The sequence below is a fragment of the Hyaloscypha bicolor genome (genome assembly GCF_002865645.1).
Source record: "Hyaloscypha bicolor E unplaced genomic scaffold K444scaffold_83, whole genome shotgun sequence".
NCBI lineage: Eukaryota > Fungi > Ascomycota > Leotiomycetes > Helotiales > Hyaloscyphaceae > Hyaloscypha > Hyaloscypha bicolor.
In genome coordinates, this window is record NW_020194585.1 from 598,501 (window position 1) to 616,726 (window position 18,226).

The window sequence follows — 18,226 nt, forward strand, 5'->3', positions numbered from 1 at the left end:
AAACGAGTATACGTATAATTACGCTACCATAACGTTTTAGATAAAAAAACTAAATTATACAAGTTCAAGATCTCAATTGACTCTATCCTGTAATTTAATATTATTTTATTTGGATAAGTGATTATAAAGTAATTAATTATTAAAGTTCGGGGCGAAATGCGAATTCGCGTGTTTTTGATGCGGGACGTGTTTTGGTGCGGGGCATCGGTTATGTGTAACCGTGGGGTCCAAAAACGGCCCGCAAGCCTACTGGCCAGTTCCGCCGCATGGTGTCTAACACATTCTACAACAGACTTAAGACTTGAAAGAGGTATCATTCTCTAAATTACTTCACGAGAAATATCATATTGATATCGACAAGTGAATGCCATTCCCAATGTTACCATACCCAAAACCAACCTCCCAGACGCCAGTGTCAATCCCAACCCTGTTTATCCCATCAAAGCTCACTCGACGCAGTCGTCGTAAGATTACAAGCGTAATTACAACTCCAGCTCTCCCACCCAGCCGAGAAGATCACACTCCCCGCCCAACAATCCTTCGTCGTCCACTTTAGCCCAACATCTTTGATCTCAAACGTCAACTGCACCTTCGTCATCCCCACATCCGGGTTATCCAATGGTGCCTTCAGATCCTGAATATCATAATTAAAGACCGGCGCATTGTCCACATTCGTGATGGTGATAGGATGCGGCACGCCCGAGGAAACGGTCACGGATTGCCCCTTGTCCATGACCGCGTTTGGGAGGGTGGAAATAACGTTGATGTCTTGCCGGTCTGAGGCAGGGCAGTTGTAGACGGTTATGTCCCAGTTTATGTCCCCGAATATGCGCGCAATGCCGATGCTGCAAGTTGCAGAGCTGGCTCTTTGTTGGATACTGTGGTGAATTAGCTGAGGCATCACTTCAGTATTGGGGGCGGGGAACTGCGGGGCGGGGCGGAGCGGGACGTACTCTTCGATTGCAGCGCATGAGCAGGCGCAGGCCAGCGCAATGGGAAATGCGGCGGAGAACTTCATATTGGTGGTTTCGATGATATGGCGATTCAACGGGTAGGTGAGGAAGTTGGAGTATGTTCTCAAGAGAGAGAGACGATTTTGAAAGTGGGAGTTAGTGGATGATGCTGACAAGATAAAAATAAGACAGCACTGTACTAGCTGCAAGGTGAGGGGAAGCGCACCAATCTTGTTTCTATTTTCATCTGGGCCGCTGGGAGGGGCGTTACTGGGCGCGACGGCTGCCGAGGTTATCCAATCAATACTCCGTTTGGCTTACGGAGCAGGGTTAACTTGAAACTTCCGGCGGCCGCTTCGAAGGCCTGCTGCTCCCCAAGAGTTCTATATTGAGGGCCAGCGTTTAAATTTCATTTTGAGTATGTAAATTGCCACCATTAGAAATTTGTCCAAGAAAGTCCATGTCCAATAACATGGTTTCCTTCATCAAAAGAGGCAATTCCCTTGATTTGTTGTCTGCAAATCTTGGATGCTTGCCCAAACTAGTGTTGATGCCTGGTTTCTCGGCGTTAAGGAGTGACTTCCTCTCTTCAATATGCTATTCTCACCAGCAACCTGCATCTCACTGGTTCGCTTTACAGTCTCTCAAGTCGTGCAGACCACCAAGGAGCCGCCGAGATGGCGTCGGATGTGCTCGTGGGCCGTCCTAGTCTCCCGCTGAACCTTGAAGATGAGTTCTGTTTGGTCGAGATTCAACCAGGAAAGCCACAGGATACGATCTGTTGCAGACTCTTCACCGCCCGAGATCGCAATGCACCAAATAACGAAGCATTTTCGTGCACCTAGGGAAGACAGTTGACCAACAGCCAATCATATGCACAGACGCGCCAGGAGATCGTGGGGCCATTTGCTGGTCACTCAGAATTGTGCTGGTGCATTGGGGCGACTACGCCTCAAAAACTCTCTCAGGACTGTCTGGATTGGCTATCTGCATGGGTCAGACCGATGTTCCTGAGAGGAGCCATCAATTAGGACTCATGGCCAAGATATACAATCAAGCTGAGCGGGTGTTCATTCTTCTTGGGGAGAGCGCAGATAAGAGCGGCTCGGCAATCGAGTGGCTCCATCAGATAGATGATCCTGATTTCCGCTACGAGCTCCCTTACAAACATTCAGAAGAACGGATCATACGACCAGAAACCCAGATGCTGGAATCACTCTTCAGCCGACCATGGTTCAATCGCATATGGGTCCTGCAAGAGGGCAATTCTTTCAAAGACCGCCATCGTATACTACGGCGAAAAGTCCATTGCTTGGGATGCCTTCAAAAACTTCAAAGAATTCAACGTTTTCGCGAAGTGGGTTGAGCATTTGCCACAAGTCGTGGGCGTCGTCAGATTACTACAGCCGACAATTTCGCAGTCGAATACCAAATGTTGATGGAACTACTCCAAGCTCGACATTGCGGATCCTCATGACAAAATTTATGCCCTCCTCCCACTGCTTTAGCATGCCGGTATCAACCCAGACATCATCCCAAATGACGGCCACTCAGTAACCCGTATCTACACAGATGTTGCGACATACTTGATAAAACAGCATCGGCCTCGAACTTCTCTGTGAAGCAAACGCACACTCCCAGCTTCCCGGTCTACCCTCCAGAATTCCAGACTGGAGCATCAGAATTCGGCGTCCAATTTTAGGCTTGCCACGGCACACGAGTTTCAGTGCAGAAGGCAAATTTGTTGTCTCAAGTCCAAACCTTACTCAACTAGCGCTGGCGACCTTGTGTGTTGAAGTAAATGCGGTTCAGTGGGAATGCTCAGCGAGTCATTCCTAGTAAAAAAACTGAGGAGTGTTCTGCTCTTCCTGATGTTGTAGTTGCAACACCAGCGCCGACAAGTATAACATCTGGTACTAGTGGTGGACCAACTGGCACTGGCGGAAGCGCTGGCCATGGTTCAACTGTGATGACTAGCACGAGTGGAACAAATCTACTACTTCCAATACGGGTACTGCTCAAAGCTCTGCTGATAATGTTTGCGTCCATATGCCGTCTTCATTATTTGGTCTAGGTTTGGGGACTTGTGTCAAGTGTCCAATTACCGAAAGTCAAAAGCGGTGCTGTTCGCGAATGTTGGCCGGGGAGGAGAAAAATTTGGAGAGCGACTGGAGTCAGGAGGCTTATGTTACGAGAGCGGGGGGGTTTCAGGCTGGCGCAGACAAGAAATCAATCAATGCGAACTTTCTATCGGCTTTCATCTCCTGTCTGTAGCTGTCTCGCTACATTTGTTAGGGTAGATACGTTGGAACTGCTTTGAAAATGTTATTAAGTTATGTATGGAGAGTTTTATTTCTTAGGGGGAAGAATGTTTATTGGTTTATTTATCTGAAGATCTGTGCTTCGCAGAGTCCTAACCTTGAAACTCTTTTAGGTTTCTGTACATTGTTATTGAGTTTGCAGATACGAATTAGTTTCATCACCAGCATCTAAAAAAAAGACTCCAGCAGCCTATTCGCCCTTTCTGATTATCCTATTCAGTTTTCTACTCAATGAAATGGTAGCAGAAATGTCGGTGAATGCTAGCTAGAAATTCTTCCGTTCGTCACCCATTTTCATGGCTGCTCTCAAAAGAGATACCAGAAACCCCCCCCCCCCCCAAAATTTAAACTCGTGTTTGATATGAAATTGACAGAGATGCCATGCGCTCTGCTACCAAGGATCCATGAATTCCAAACATCTTCGTGCAGCACTGCAGCCAAAAAGTCCAGGTCCCCTTACCCAGCTTGGAACTTTCTTTCGGGAAATACTCATTTAACACTTAACAGATCTCCCGCGCGGGATAGCCTCCACGCCAAACTTAAATTACCAAATTAGCGACCAATAAAAAAATGAAACATTACATGTGAATTCTATGCATGAATCGGGCGTGGTAAGAGGAGTCTGCCAACTCTAAAGTGCCGCTTGGATGCTGGAACGAAGCTGGTCTGTCTTCCTATTCGCCCAGGCACCTGCCCCAGAACGCCACAATGGTCTCCTCGAACTCCTATGGTGATCGCCCACTCTGGAGAGCATGATCTAGATTATGCTTATATAAAGGGGGTTGTCGAGATATTTGATCGAAACCCCCGTCTCATTGCTGATCTCTGTCGATCCATTTCTCAATTGAATAAGCACAAGGCTTCTCTTATTATGACTTCACTCGTAAGACCAAACCAATCTTCCCTCGGTGCAACAGCGCTGGCTGTAACTTGGGCAGAATGTGGGCTCGGTACTGTTGCTTTTGCGCTGAGGGTCTACACAAACGGATGGATCACGAAGCGCTGGAAATCGGATTTTTGGTGGTGCTTAACTACCTATGTGAGTTTCGTTTTCTCACACTCAACTAGTATAATCAAAGCTCAATGGAATGGTGTTAGCTACTCGCCATTTTCGCAACCGTCTTTCTAACCATTTTGGTGAGCTACGGGCTTGGTGAACATCTAGCGACTCTCCTCGCAGATTCTCCTCAAACTATTGTCAAGAACGAACTCTATCAATGGATTTTCACCACCTTTGTTACCATCGCAATTTCCACCGGCAAACTCGCAACCATCTCTTTAATCTTGCAGATTGAAGGATCCGCTGTCCATGGAACACGCAGATGGGTCCTGTGGATTTTCGCCGGGAGCAATGTGGTTGTGAATGTCATCGTTCTTCCTATCATTTGGGTTCAATGTACGCCCACGGCGAAGTTATGGGATGAGTCTATTCCTGGCAGCTGCACTGGCCGTGCTAGGAATCAGATGTATGGGTATTTTCAAGGGAGTAAGCCACACGTATTTCCGCACCTAGGCAGGTTTTGCTGACACTTTGCTTCTTACGAGCCTACCGACATAAGTCCATGGTTTTAGCGGTGTTTTCAGGCATCGCAAAAACCGAAGTCGCGCACTTCACTTCACGATTTCTCGATAACTATAGATTAAAACCTTATATAATTCAAGCGCATAAAATAACAAAAGCCAGAATGAGTTTAGAAGGCCTTTAAACTCAATTCTGAATATAAATTAAAAGTGTCCAAAATAGTTATGGGGTTCGTTTCTTAGCGAAATGCCCTAAAACCATGGACTTATGTCGGTAGGCTCGTTAGGCTTTGGTGCTTTCTTGGACCTGGCTATAGCTATATACCCAATCTTTATCTTTTGGAACCCTAAGATGCAGCTTCACGTTAAAATTGGGCTCATGACCCTGTTTGGCTTTGGTGTTGTGTAAGACTTCTCCATGTTTGTGTTTTGGATCCCGACTTCTAACCTAAATGCAGTGCTGCCGTTTGTGCATCTATTAAGACCAGAGAACTGAGTACGCTCACCGCAACTTCAGACATTACTTGTAAGACCATCCTTCCAACTCCAACCTCCAACTTCAGAAATTCTTCTGCCTCTTCAAGGGTGCAGCACTAACACAAGGGAACAGTCCAACTCGCAAGTCTAAATATATGGGCCGCGTAAGTCCCATTCCTTTCGTCTACAACATAATCCCATTCGAATTTTTTTACTAACACAAACGTTATAGAACTGAGATGTGGGTAATCTTCATCGTAGCCTGCATTCCCGCAATCCGCCCATTCTTCGTCAAAGTATTCCACATCGTCTACGCCAGCGGGAGCATCGGAGCGGGTTATATCCAACGATCCGACACGAACACCAGGCTCAGTGGCACCGGAGCCGTCCGCTCTCGCGCCTTCGCTTCCGCGACAAAAACGTCGAAAGGAATGAACTTGAGGAATGATAGCGAGGAGAATATACTGCCGAACCAGCAGGGGATTATGATGACGAACCATTTTAGTGTGAAGTATGATTTGAATGATGCGGGCAAGAAGAATTTAAGTCGGACGCATTTTGAAGGAGTGTAGTGCGTGTGTTGTTTGAGTGAAGCTAAGAGGGAGATATTGTGGTACCACAATAGCAAACCCAGAAGTGAGATTTCAAGTATATATATGAATATAAGAAGAACTCAGAAATTTAGTATAAACGTATAATATAGCGTTTAAATTTGATAATACTTCTATTCTAATAGCAAGATCCATACTTTTTTAATTTCAAGACACTTTAAACTAAACAACTTTTACTTAACTAGAATATATAAAGTATAATAACTATAATTTAAGGTTATTTGTTTTAATTTTCAAATATATATTAAAATACTTTTGATTTCTCTAGCTTTATTTGCTTTATTATTACTAGTATAATAGGGATATAAAACAAGTAGTAATTATAGAGATAGAATGGGCTTCTATAGCGTGGGATTACAGCGTACGAGAAGTGGAATTAAGGAGTGAAGGTTGGTTTGTTCTAAAGAACTAAGAAGGAGAGCGGGTAATATATATGAAACCGGACGTATGGACGTCCGGAGGTCACCTGATCGGGCACGTGACCATAGAGTCAAAATCCCCACCACACTAGAGTAAATATTTTTATTACTAATATTAATAAACAAGTGATTTCCTAATAAAATCACTGTTATTCTAATATAGATTTTAATTATATAGTTATATAATATAATATAATTACTATTACTTCGTTATAGAAAGCACTTTCTTCAGCCATGGGTGTACTTCGAAACTTTGGCAAATAATTCCCTGTGAAATTAGCACCTGGCACTGGAAATTCTTCTAGACCTGTGCTTGTGGCAGGTACCGTTACTACACGCAGTGACAACGATCGAATAGATGGAAGAGCTGACGGCATCTTCGAATACACAGTCATTACCGGTGATGTCGTGTACTCTTACGTTCTCAAACGGGTAGTCGAGCGATTTGTTACTGATGATGGCAACGAAGAATCTAGGTTTCCAATTCGGAAATGGATGAAGAGTCTCCCGCCAAGTTACATACGCCAGCTCGGGAAGATGCTACGCTCTTGCCGTGGTCGCAGGTTTTTGGTACTGGACACGGGATATATTAGGTTGACGCCTTTGGAAGCAAAGAATGGGGATCTTCCGTTTATCATTTCCCGAATCTCTGTGCCGTTCGTGTTGACGTAGAAAAATGGTGGGCTGAAGCTTGTTGGGGAGTGTTATGTTCAGAACGTTATGGATGGTGAAGTGGTCACAGGGCTTGACGAGCCCAAATTGGAGCATATCGGCATTCAATAAGTGAACCAGCAATCTAGGATCCCTACTCGTCGGAACGTAACATTTGAAGTGGGATTGTTTTGATAGTCACGTGAATATCACATGACTTACTTTGAAGTCAGGTCCATCGTGTATTGACAGTCACTAGTTGAGTGTTGACGGGAGATGATAGCCGGCGGTTCTCCATATTAATGCGCAGCATCAGGCCACAGAATGAGCAAGCTTTGCGAAGGCGCTGCCAAATCGGTCGTGAGGCGGGATACCGTGTTCCAATCAATACTCAATATGTCGTGACCGTGCGACGTCATTAATGAAGATTGACAAGCGAGGCACTGCCTATAAACCACACCCTAACATATTTGCTTTTCATCAGATCGATCTATTCGCGCTCGTCATGCTTCCCGCGTGTCCGTCTAGCATAGACCGCACAGACAGGTGAATATACAGCAGGTTTGAGGCCGTTAGCGAGCCAGTAGGGGGTTTAAGCGAGTGGTCGACCTCAACCACATTCGGTCTCCAAAACACGATCTTCAGTTTCAGGGGTTTCTTCTTTCTGCAGCAACGCAAAGCAAACCGACGTTTGGTTCGATTAGCGTTCTCCCGGGAGGCTGTGTGCACCCCTTTCCCCGATATCTTTGCGCATTGAGCGGAAGGCTGCAGGGCGCAAAACGTCCTGAGGGCGCAGAATGACCGCCCTGCCTATATATCAAGTTTCAAGGATGAGGAAGCTGACAGCTTTCAGCATGCGTATTCGTTGCTTCGACCCTTTTTTTGTCTGTTGCATTTTGATCCTTCCTTTCTGTATTCTCCAACACGACGTACGGTACTGCAACGTTTAATAGTATGATCTTTTAGTTACGATTTACGAAATCGGGCAGGACCCTCCTCCTCTTCTTCTAAGCCGGCTCTTTCTTTATAATTACTTAGGATGAGGCCTAATATTTGGCGGAGGGATGTGGCTGGGGAAAGCGTCGAGAGACGAAGTAGGAGAGACTTTCTTTCATTGAGAGATGGGTTGTTGGGTGGGCTTCTCGGAGGTGGAAGCGATGCGCCATCATCGACTGCGTCCGCTGCTGCTCCTCCAGATGGAGGATTATTGGGTGGGATTCTAGGAAGCGGTGATGCTCCTGCTGCTACACCGGCTGCCGCTCCAGTGCCAACCGTAAGTGAATTTCGAAAATTCTCAAGAGATTGGCTCATAGATCCGTAGAGCTCGGTTCCATCTACCGACAGCGGTCTTCTAGGAGGAGTTGGAAGTGTAGCGAGTGGTCTTCTATCACCCGTTCTGGGAGGCGACAGTGTGTCAAATGATTAGGTTTGAGTTGATTAGACCCCCCTACTCAAATCAAATCAAGTCAAAATCAGGCTAATCAAATCATACTTAATTATAATCAAAGATAATCAGAGATAATTAATTAGAATCATCACGTGACTACGCACATGACTCCGGAGCTTCGGAAGCGCAAATAAGGTTTTGGGCTAGCCGCATTAGGTATCGCTTCAGGCGTTCCTTACTAAATCGGGTATCGCGCCGCTTGGTAAGCGAAGCGGCACGAGCCGAAGGCGCTAGAACCTCCTCGATTTTCTAGTAATTCCTCGCCACCTTATAAATCGAATTATTATAAATAAAATAGCTAAAAATAAGCCCTCTTACAAATAGATGCTTTGAGATTAGGGGATTATAACTAATCAGATGCTTATTAAAGAATCTTCTAGATTCCAGAGAATTTATATATAAATAAGTGATTTTCCTCTTGTTACTCCCTTTTCTTTTTACTTCACATATAAATATCTCAATAACTATAGCTCCAATTAAGAAGCTTTCGACTATAAACTTACTTATTATTACTCGATATATTCGAAAATGTCTCAGCAATCCACTATTAACCTTAATATCCTCCAAAATAAAGAGGATTTCGAACTAGAACCAATTTCGAAACAACCTCCTATTTTTAAGCTTGGCTTAATGAAAAAGACTTTAGACTCTCCTAAAGCTAATCCGGAAAATATTAATAATTATCGAACAGTTACTGTTCGATGCCTCTTTAAGGGGTGTACGTAAGTAATATATATTATTAATTTAATTTTAAATAACTAATATAATTATAGTAAAAAATTCAAAAATTAACGAATCGGTAATTCAATAAGCAATTATAAAGCTCACTACCTTACTACGCATAAGTCAGTTAATATAGATGCTATATTAAAGGTCAATGAACTTCGTAAGTAATTAATATTAATTATAAAATAATAACTAATAATTTTTATAGCTACTTCTTAAGACTCTAATCAAATGTCTATTACCGAATCGTTTAGTAAAGCCACTAGTCAAACTAGTGAAAGCTTTACTATAGTTTACTTTAAAAGATTATTATTAGACTTTATAGTTAATAATAATATTTCTTTTAGAGTAATTATGACTCCAAGCTTTAAAAAGCTACTTTAATATTTAAACTAGTAAGTTTTATTTAAAAATTACTTATATTAATATATAACTAACTTTTATATAGTGAAGTACTACCTTTATATTCTAAAGTACTTATAGATGAGCTTACTTTAAGATATAATAATAATAGTAATCTTATTAAAGAAGAATTATCGAATAATATCTTATTAAATAGTGCTTTTTCTATTATTTTAGATGCCTGGACAGCTATAAATCAGAAGGCTTATTTAGGAATTACTATATGAGTTATTCTTATTAATAATTATTAATAAAAATATTTACTAATTTAATTTTTAGATATTTTATAAATAAGAATTTTAAATTAAAATCTTATTTATTAGCTATAAAAGATTTAAAAGATATTCATAGCGGTAAATATATGAATTCGGTTCTATTAGAAACTTTAAAAGCCTATAGTATCGAATATAATATTACTAGGTAAGTAATATAAATCTTGTTTTTTTTTAAAAAAAAATTACTAATATATTTTATTTAGTATTACTCGAGATAATGCTAGCTTAAACAATATCTTATTACAAGCTTTTATAAAGCATTATAATAAGGAAGGTATTAAATTTCAAGGAGATATTCCTTATATAGCTCATATATTAAACTTAGTAATTCAAGATATCTTAAAAGCTCTTATTAAGAACGATTATAATACTTCTTATTCTATAGATTTATACGAGCAAGAAAAGGACGAACTTGAAGAAAGAGAAGAAGGAGAAGAAGTAGAACAAGTAATAAGTAAGTTTCTCATATAATTTATAAGAGATTTATTAATAAATTATAGATTTATTAATTTGGAGAAAGATTAGAAAGACTATTATAGGTCTTAAATATAATCAGGAAAATCGACGGCTATTAGAAGCTCAGATTAAAGCTTTTAATATAGAAAATGCTCGGTTCCCTTAACTCGGTAAGTAATTATTTATTTATTTAATTATTTAATTATTTAATTATTTAATTATTTATTAATACTAATTATTTATAGATCAAAAAACGCGGTGGTCTTCGACTTATTATATATTAAAAGACTTTTTATATATATATGAAGCTATTAAAGTAGTAATTAATAGCTCGAAATCTAAGGCTTTTAAAAATAAAAGTCTAGTTTTAACTAATATTGAAATTACTTATTTAAATAATATTTTAAATATAATTTCAATATTTGTTAAGGCTACGACTAAATTACAAGCCGAAAACTACCCTACTATATATTATATTATACCTGAAGTATATAAAATATATAATAAACTTAAAGGTTTTAAAAGAGAGTTTAAAGTAAGTTTTCTTCTTTTATTTCTTATTATATTAATAAATATACTAATTTTAAATAGGATAAAACCTTCGAAAACGCTATTAATAAGGGAATAGCTAAGCTTCGAAAATATTATCCTAAAACCGGCATTTTAGATAATAAAAGTAAAGCTTTATATTTAGCTCTTATTCTTGATCCTCGAATTAAAAGAGCAGGACTAGCCGGAATTGGATTAGCTCCCGGAATGGTATCTGATATATATAATAGGCTTGAAACAGACTATAATGTATAAGTATATATTTTTATTTAACTTTTAAATTTTTAAATTACTAATTTTTATATAGATATAAACGAGACTATTTAATAGCCAATCCTCAAGACTCTAGTTCTGATACGTCTATGGAAGATTTCGACGAAGACGAACTTGATATTTATATAAATAATCAAGAGGATATAATAGAAGATGAATTAATAACGTATTTAGAAGAAAAGAGAGCAGATAAAAAAGTACGTAAAATTCACTTACTTCACTTCAAATTTTCTTAGGAACTACTAATCCCTTTATTATAATTTATTTATATATAAGTACTAATTTAGCTATAGATTCGGCCCTTAGATTATTGGAAAGCTAATGAAGCTAGATTTCCTATTTTATCCCTTATAGCAAGGAAGTACTTAGGAATACCCGCTTCGTCCGCTGCTAGCGAGCGTTTCTTCTCACAAGGGGCTCTTATTAATACTAAACTACGTAATCGACTTAATAAGAGTACCTTTGAGAAGATTATATGTCTTAAGAGCTGGGGGGTATTTATAAACGAGGAAGAAGAAATAAAAAGGGAAGAAAATAAAGATAAAAAAGATAAAGAGGAGGTTTCTAAGGAGGATAACCAGTTTTTTATTCCAGATTTAGACTAGTTTTATACTCTTATATATGTTTCATAAGTTCTGTTTATAGTTTATTAATATAGTCATTAGTTATTTAATAATCTTTAAAAATGCCTAAGAAAGTATACTTTTGTATTATCACGTGATGATTATAATTAATTATAATTAATTATCATGAAAATCAAGCTAATCAAATCATACTCAATTATAATTAATTATAATTAATTCTAATTAATTAGCTTTGATTATTTTTTGACACACTGGGAGGCGATTCAGGATCATCATCCGCTGATGGAGGAGCCTTGTTGGGCGTACAATTGGGACCAACATCCGACCCTCTCCTTTCCGTGGGTATTGCTCCGACTTCTGGGCCTCTGATTGGTGCTGGTGTAGGACCAACTCCAGTGGCTCTTCTATCCGTTGGCATTGATCCTACCGGTACACTTCTAGGTGTCGGATCGGGACCAACCACCGCACCCCTATTATCCGTTGGTGTTGATCCGCTAGGCGGCTCCACTGCACCCCTCCTGGGCGTCGGATCAGGTCCTACTTCAGCTCCCGTGCTATCTCTCGGAGTAGGAGCCAACCCACATACAGCAACCTCCACCGCTGCACCAGCCCCACCAGTATCTACAACCATCCCACCATCCACAGCCACCCAAGCGCCACCCTTAAGCATCTCATCACACTCACCCTCCTCGCTGATTTCACTCACTCAAACACAACCATCTACGACCCTTCAAACCACGCTCCTGACATCCTTCACCGCCGCCCCAGATAGCGAACCTTCGAGTTCTGGTGTCGGACTCCCAGGCACAGGAGGAAACACAGGAACGAATACGGGTACTAATAGCGGGACGGTTGATAATGGAGGTGGGACGGGCGCAAATGGCGTTGTTGCTACTTCTAGTAAGCATAGTAATACCACGAGGATTATTGGGATTTCTGCGGCTGGTGAATCTCCCCTCCCCTCTGTTTTTGGTTTTAAGATTTGAGATAAGACAGAGGCTGATGAAGATGAAAAACAGTTGGAGCAGCAGTACTCTCCGTAGTCTGCCTCTTCTTCATCCGCCGCTTCTTCCGCAATCACCGCCTGGGTAAAGCAGAGTACCCACCTCCTTCTCCGCTCCTTCCTTCCATGGAAGATACACTGCTTCCACCGGGGATTGCGCGGAGTATAAGTCAGAGGTCGAAATTATCTCATTCTAGTAATAATAGTGAGGATTGGCGGAGTGATGTTGATGGCGGGAAGATGGGGATGGAGCTTGGAGGGGGTGAGGGGAGGTATGCGAATACGTTTGTGAGGAGGGATGTTGCGAGTAGGAATGGAGGGTTTGGCCAAGGGTATCGCGATGTGGGCGATGTGAGTCCACTGAATCCGCTTCCCCCGGTTAAGATGAGGGGTGGGCGTGGGGACGAGAACAATAGGGATGCAGGGAGAGATGTATTTGTGGATGGAATGGTGTTTAACTTGGTGCCGAAGAGTCCCGTGAAGAGGGTGGAGTTGCAAGGAGAAGGTGTGGAGAAGGAGAAGGAGAAGTTTTTTGAGCTGTCTGTTTGATAGTCGATGGAACGGAGGGGAAAAGAGGAAACGTAACATATGATAATGACGAATGGCAGAAACGATAGTGAAACGAGAATGGGATATTATTTTTGGAGATTAGAATTGGAGAACAAGAATTCGAGGGATGGCCTGGGCATTAATTCTTTGCTAAGAGCAGAGGGAAGCTGCGATTGGGCGAGGAGACGAAGAGTAATTACTTCTTTATAAAAGCGGTGCACGTGTCTTCGGATGCGCACCTCTTTTACGTAAGAGAATCGCGGCCCTACTGCAGCTTGTCCCCACCCTGGGCACCTGAGGATATACTCTCCACCCGTGAACTGAAAACGGACCTCAGTCGAAAGATTCAGAGATCCTGAATATCTCCACGCGAAGGGGGTAGAAGTCTACCACTCAAGTAGGGTATATTTCGACATAAATCTACTATGAGCGCACGTTGACTTCCTGGCCCTAATAGTTTATTTTAAGAGAGGGGGCACCTGAGTCCTAGTTCAAATTTGAGGGGAAGCGGGCCTTATGTGCAGATTTAGTGTCGCGCTTATGAGTTTCTGAGGTCATTGCTATCCGCTCAGCACGTATACATCCAGGGAAATCCATATTTTCCACGGCAATTCAGCTTCAAATATTGCTTTCAACTGCTAAAGCTCTAACTAATACTTCGTGGAAGAGAGGAGGCAATCGTGATCAAAGTACAAAAAAAATCCATCTCCGCATACCATTCCCTCCAATTAACAGCACTTGTGCATATTCCAGCATATTCCAAGAGCCCTTCACTAATTAGTCATCATTCGACAAGACAAACAGGCTTTTCTCACTTAGAGTTATATCAAATTCTCTCCTCCATGTTTCAACATTCTGAACCTCCCAAAGCACCTCCTTTTGAGGAAGCGGCGAGAGAGCAAGACCTGCGAAAGTAGTGTATCTCACAGGGGTACCGACGTCGATGAACTTGTTGAGAAAATGGGCATTGGATTCCACTCTGTAGTCACATTTGCTAGCCAGTTTCAAGGGGCTGTCAAGGGGGACAAATTGTGCTCGGCTTTAGAAGTTTGTCTATTAGAAACAGCGTTCGTTTAGTGAAATCACCATGTGCTGTACGTCGGAGTATTCATTGATTGGACAAAGCGATAGAACAAGGTTGAGCTGGCAATAATTTGAATAGAGAAACACAACCTGTTTATTAGAATAGTTCAGCGTAAAGTGTATGAACAATTTTCAAACAGGTTTTAGTAATAGTGTGGGCTCCGATAAATTATCGATCGTAATTATCGATTAATAATCGTTATTGGCTAATCGATTAATAAACGATCGATATTAATAATTATCGTTAATAAAAGTGGGCCCCAGCTATTAAGCGAGCCCTATTATATGAATATCTCGCTTTCTAGTTTAATTATAAACCGATTAGTATAAAGATTAGTATAAATGTAGACTATTATTACTATACTATTATATTTCTATTTAATAGTCTATTATATAATATAGATAATATAATTATTACTAATACTATTAATGTAATAGGGCTATAATGGCTAGTATAAGGGCATGATCTGCTAAGGACAGGATATTAGAAACAGGTATAAAATAAAGCTAAGCCGGAATTACTTGGGCGGAATAATACTAAAGGTTAAGGCATTCTCCCTACTTTATTTCATAGCTTAGTATTTTCTAATATATGAGATTCTTTAAACTTTGAGCCTTTAACTATTATATTAATTTCGCCGTTATATAATACTAAGCTTACTCGACTCGGCCTATAGAGGCAATATAATACTACCGGCAAAGAACTTGTATTTATTCTTGAAAAGTAAAGACAGAATACCGCTTTTAATATTCGATAACCTCTTTGAACTATAAAGAACTAGAGAGCTTAGCTAGAAGTATAATATTCTCTATAATCTAGTTAACCTCGGAGTCTGGCCCTTAACTAGAGCAGATAATGCTCCCCTTCTAGTAATTAGTTCTCTGCTAATATAAAAGAAAAAAGATACTATTCTCTATAATCCGATTAACCTCGGAATTTGGCCCTTAACTAGAGCAGATAATATTTCCTCGATACTAATAAGAGTAAAAGAACCGGCCCCTTTTCCTAGTATAAGAAGAATTAGTAATAGTCTACTAATTTAAAATAAGAAAAGATAATAGTCGGTTTTAGTTTACTAACTTAAAACTAGATAAGATAATAATTAGTTATAGTTTACTAATATTAAATAAGAAGAACTTACTTAGTATTTATCTCTATAACTAATATTTCTTCTAAAGCTATTATAGATAGCCTGGGGCCAAGTATTATTATTATAGGTATATTAGATAAGAGGCTCTAGTATAATAAAATAGAGAAGCTAGACTTTAATATTATAAACCTATATTACTAAGAAAGCTATTATAATACTATTTTAGAAAAAAATATTAAAAAATAGCTAGCTAATTTAGAACTCAAAATTAGTATAAATACTTTAAAAATAAATAAGGCCTAGTAAAGATTATATTATAATAAGAATTACTAAATTAGGGCTAGTATAATTACTTCGCTTAGTTAGAATCTATATACTTACTTTCTAAAGCTTTATACTTTACTTAAACTCTTTTCTAGCTAGTTTAATAAACTCTTTTACTATTTAATATAACTTCCTACTCTATAATCTTTATATATATTAGTTATAAGCCCGGCCTTACACTAATAAGCTTTCTAATTAGTATACTACAGAGAGTATTTAAGAGCTTATTTAATTCATTCTTCGAAAAATTATACTTTAGTTCGCATTTCCGGTATTAACTAATTAATAGAACCCATTTCTATAATTCCTATAGTTTCTAAAAGTTTAATTGTAATTATATCAGAAGCTATAGTAAAGATTATTGCCCTAAAGAACTGCAGTTTCTGGATAGACTAGTTTAATGCTTTCTATAAAGTAGCTAGTAATAAGAGCATTTGAGATAAGATTAACTTATTTAATAATAAAGTAATTAAAACGAATATAGTAGCTCTTTCCAGGCCTCCCCTTATAATTAACGAGCTTATACTAAAGGAAATAGAGGCTCGCTATACCAGATACTAAGTTAAAGCAGAGAATTAGAATAAGAATACTCGACCTATAATTAAGAAAGAATTAAAACTAGTATTTCTATAGCCTGTAATATTCGGGGATATTAGAGATTACTATTCGGCGCTCTTACGGAACTATAAGATCAAGAAACTAGACTAGATAAATAAGCTAATATACTACTATATAATTAGGTAATAGCTTTATTAAATAGTTAATATAAAGATTCTTATAAATTTTACTTTGGGATTTAAAGAAAGTAAATAGAGCTCTATTTATAAGATTCTTAAGGCTTTATTAACGAAATATAATTCTATAAATATAGTATAAATTACTACTACTTGGAGAGTATATAGCTCGGTTCTACTATAAGTAAGTAAAGGAAGAATAAGCCCAAAATACTAGTTTACTAATTAGAAGAAGGCGCTTAATAGAGCTAGAGTTCTTAAAATTACTAAAATTAAAGGTACTCTAGTAGTAATTGAGTTCTTAATAGCCCTCTAGTAGAAGCTTGCACTAATATAGGCAATAGAATAGCTTAGTAATTTATATAATAAAGACGAACTAGGGCTTCTAATTCTTATACTTAAATAATATAGCCAGGTATTTAATTGAATTATTTTAGAAAATTAGAATACTAAATACTTAGAAGCTTCTATAATCTTTATTATACTCGGGAATCGAACTAGTAAAGAATTAGCTAGTAAACCCGATTCGGATAAGTATAAGTACTATAAATACCCTTATAAGAAGTCTAAGAACCTTAAATATTACTAGAACCTACTTAGCTATATTACTATAGAAATTATAATTACCGGATTAAATAAAACTTGAATAAAATTCAAGCCTAATAAGAAACAAATTAGAAAGATCCGGGAAAGACTATTAACCGAATATTAGAAGAATCTAAAACCTTAGCTAGAAGAGAAATATAGTATAAAAATTACTAGTAAACGAGCTATAAAGAAACTAATACCCGGTACTAGTTCTAAAAAGAAGCCCAAAGTATCCGGAACCCAATTTCCTAAGAACTTTAATACTACTCTAGTAAATCTAATACTTATAATCCAAAGCCCAGATTAAGAAATCTATATAATACTTAATTTCTTAAGACATCTGCTTTTTCAGAGCACCTTATTAAATAACTATAGTACTATATATCTAGTTAATAGTAAGAATCTAATTAATTCTAGTACTTTTATTAAAGCAAAAATTAATAATTATATAAAAGCAGAAATAACTAGTCTTCTAATTATTAGATATAGTACTTATATAATTAAAAACGTAATTAATAGATCTTTAGAACTATATACTAAAGATCTAATCCTTTATAATATTATAGTTATTAAAGGATTTTATATAAATATTATTTCTAAAGCTTGCCTAGTAAAAAAGAAAGCTTAATATTATAGATATAATCTTATAATTAGATTAGAAGATTATAAAGAGAATATAATATTAATATAATTAAAGTATAGATTTAATTTAGTTTTCCTTAAATATAAGCCGCTCTTTACTTACTCTAATATTTCAATCGAAATTCCTATTAGTACTAGTAATATACTTATATTTCTAATACTTAAATATTTAATTAGAGCTTAATATAAGAGATTAAGGGAATATCTCAAGCCAAGAAATAATTTAGAAGAAAAATAATATGCGAGAGTAAAGTATTTAGCTTATAAAACTCTATAAAAGCTTATTAATTATATATATAACGTGAAAATTAATAGACTAATAAGAATTATATACGAATTTTATACTCAGATATATATTAGGCAAGTAATCTTATATAGGCTAACTAAAAGAAAGTTTACTCGACTATTTTAGAAAATCTTATAAAACTTATTTAATTACTTAAATAGCTATAATAATTTGAGCTGAATTCTAATAATTAAGAATAAATTTAATAAAAAGATCTTTAGATACTTTTTATAAAATAAAGGGAATTTAGTAATATTTAAT

At 38.1% G+C, this 18,226-nt stretch overlaps 5 protein-coding genes across 5 annotated transcripts; 4 read left to right on the top strand and 1 right to left on the bottom strand.

The window, feature by feature from the left end:
• Window positions 1-296: 296 nt before the first annotated feature.
• K444DRAFT_663689 (uncharacterized protein) lies at window positions 297-1,106 on the bottom strand. Its single transcript, XM_024886859.1, has 2 exons — window positions 954-1,106; window positions 297-878 (listed from the first exon to the last, which is right to left on the bottom strand). The coding sequence occupies exons 1-2, from the start codon at window positions 1,016-1,018 to the stop codon at window positions 440-442; spliced, it is 504 nt and encodes a 167-aa protein (XP_024736519.1). The 5' UTR covers window positions 1,019-1,106; the 3' UTR covers window positions 297-439.
• Window positions 1,107-1,803: 697 nt separating this feature from the next.
• On the top strand, window positions 1,804-2,565 carry K444DRAFT_406738 (uncharacterized protein). Its single transcript, XM_024872567.1, has 2 exons — window positions 1,804-2,468; window positions 2,526-2,565. The coding sequence occupies exon 1, from the start codon at window positions 1,945-1,947 to the stop codon at window positions 2,317-2,319; it is 375 nt and encodes a 124-aa protein (XP_024736520.1). The 5' UTR covers window positions 1,804-1,944; the 3' UTR covers window positions 2,320-2,468; window positions 2,526-2,565.
• A 1,580-nt stretch (window positions 2,566-4,145) lies between these two features.
• K444DRAFT_530023 (uncharacterized protein) lies at window positions 4,146-5,844 on the top strand (the record flags this gene model as incomplete). The annotated part of the gene is made up of 6 exons (XM_024874864.1): window positions 4,146-4,313; window positions 4,373-4,760; window positions 5,083-5,200; window positions 5,254-5,321; window positions 5,406-5,436; window positions 5,505-5,844. The coding sequence occupies 6 exons, from the start codon at window positions 4,146-4,148 to the stop codon at window positions 5,842-5,844; spliced, it is 1,113 nt and encodes a 370-aa protein (XP_024736521.1).
• A 3,021-nt stretch (window positions 5,845-8,865) lies between these two features.
• Window positions 8,866-9,223, top strand: K444DRAFT_406750 (uncharacterized protein). The gene is made up of 2 exons (XM_024872568.1): window positions 8,866-9,122; window positions 9,174-9,223. The coding sequence occupies exons 1-2, from the start codon at window positions 8,929-8,931 to the stop codon at window positions 9,190-9,192; spliced, it is 213 nt and encodes a 70-aa protein (XP_024736522.1). The 5' UTR covers window positions 8,866-8,928; the 3' UTR covers window positions 9,193-9,223.
• Window positions 9,224-11,392: 2,169 nt separating this feature from the next.
• On the top strand, window positions 11,393-11,572 carry K444DRAFT_492164 (uncharacterized protein; the record flags this gene model as incomplete). Its single annotated transcript, XM_024873217.1, has 1 exon — window positions 11,393-11,572. A coding segment is annotated over one exon (180 nt), but the record flags the coding sequence as incomplete, so codon positions are not given.
• Between the last annotated feature and the right edge of the window lie 6,654 nt (window positions 11,573-18,226).

Bases quoted from the DNA above. Each gene is read 5' to 3' on its own strand.
- K444DRAFT_663689 (XM_024886859.1), bottom strand. From the start codon at position 1,018: ATGAAGTTCTCCGCCGCATTTCCCATTGCGCTGGCCTGCGCCTGCTCA. The intron at 879-953 runs GTACGTCCCGCT...AATTCACCACAG, and splicing joins TCATGCGCTGCAATCGAAGA to TATCCAACAAAGAGCCAGCT.
- K444DRAFT_406738 (XM_024872567.1), top strand. From the start codon at position 1,945: ATGGGTCAGACCGATGTTCCTGAGAGGAGCCATCAATTAGGACTCATG.
- K444DRAFT_406750 (XM_024872568.1), top strand. From the start codon at position 8,929: ATGTCTCAGCAATCCACTATTAACCTTAATATCCTCCAAAATAAAGAG.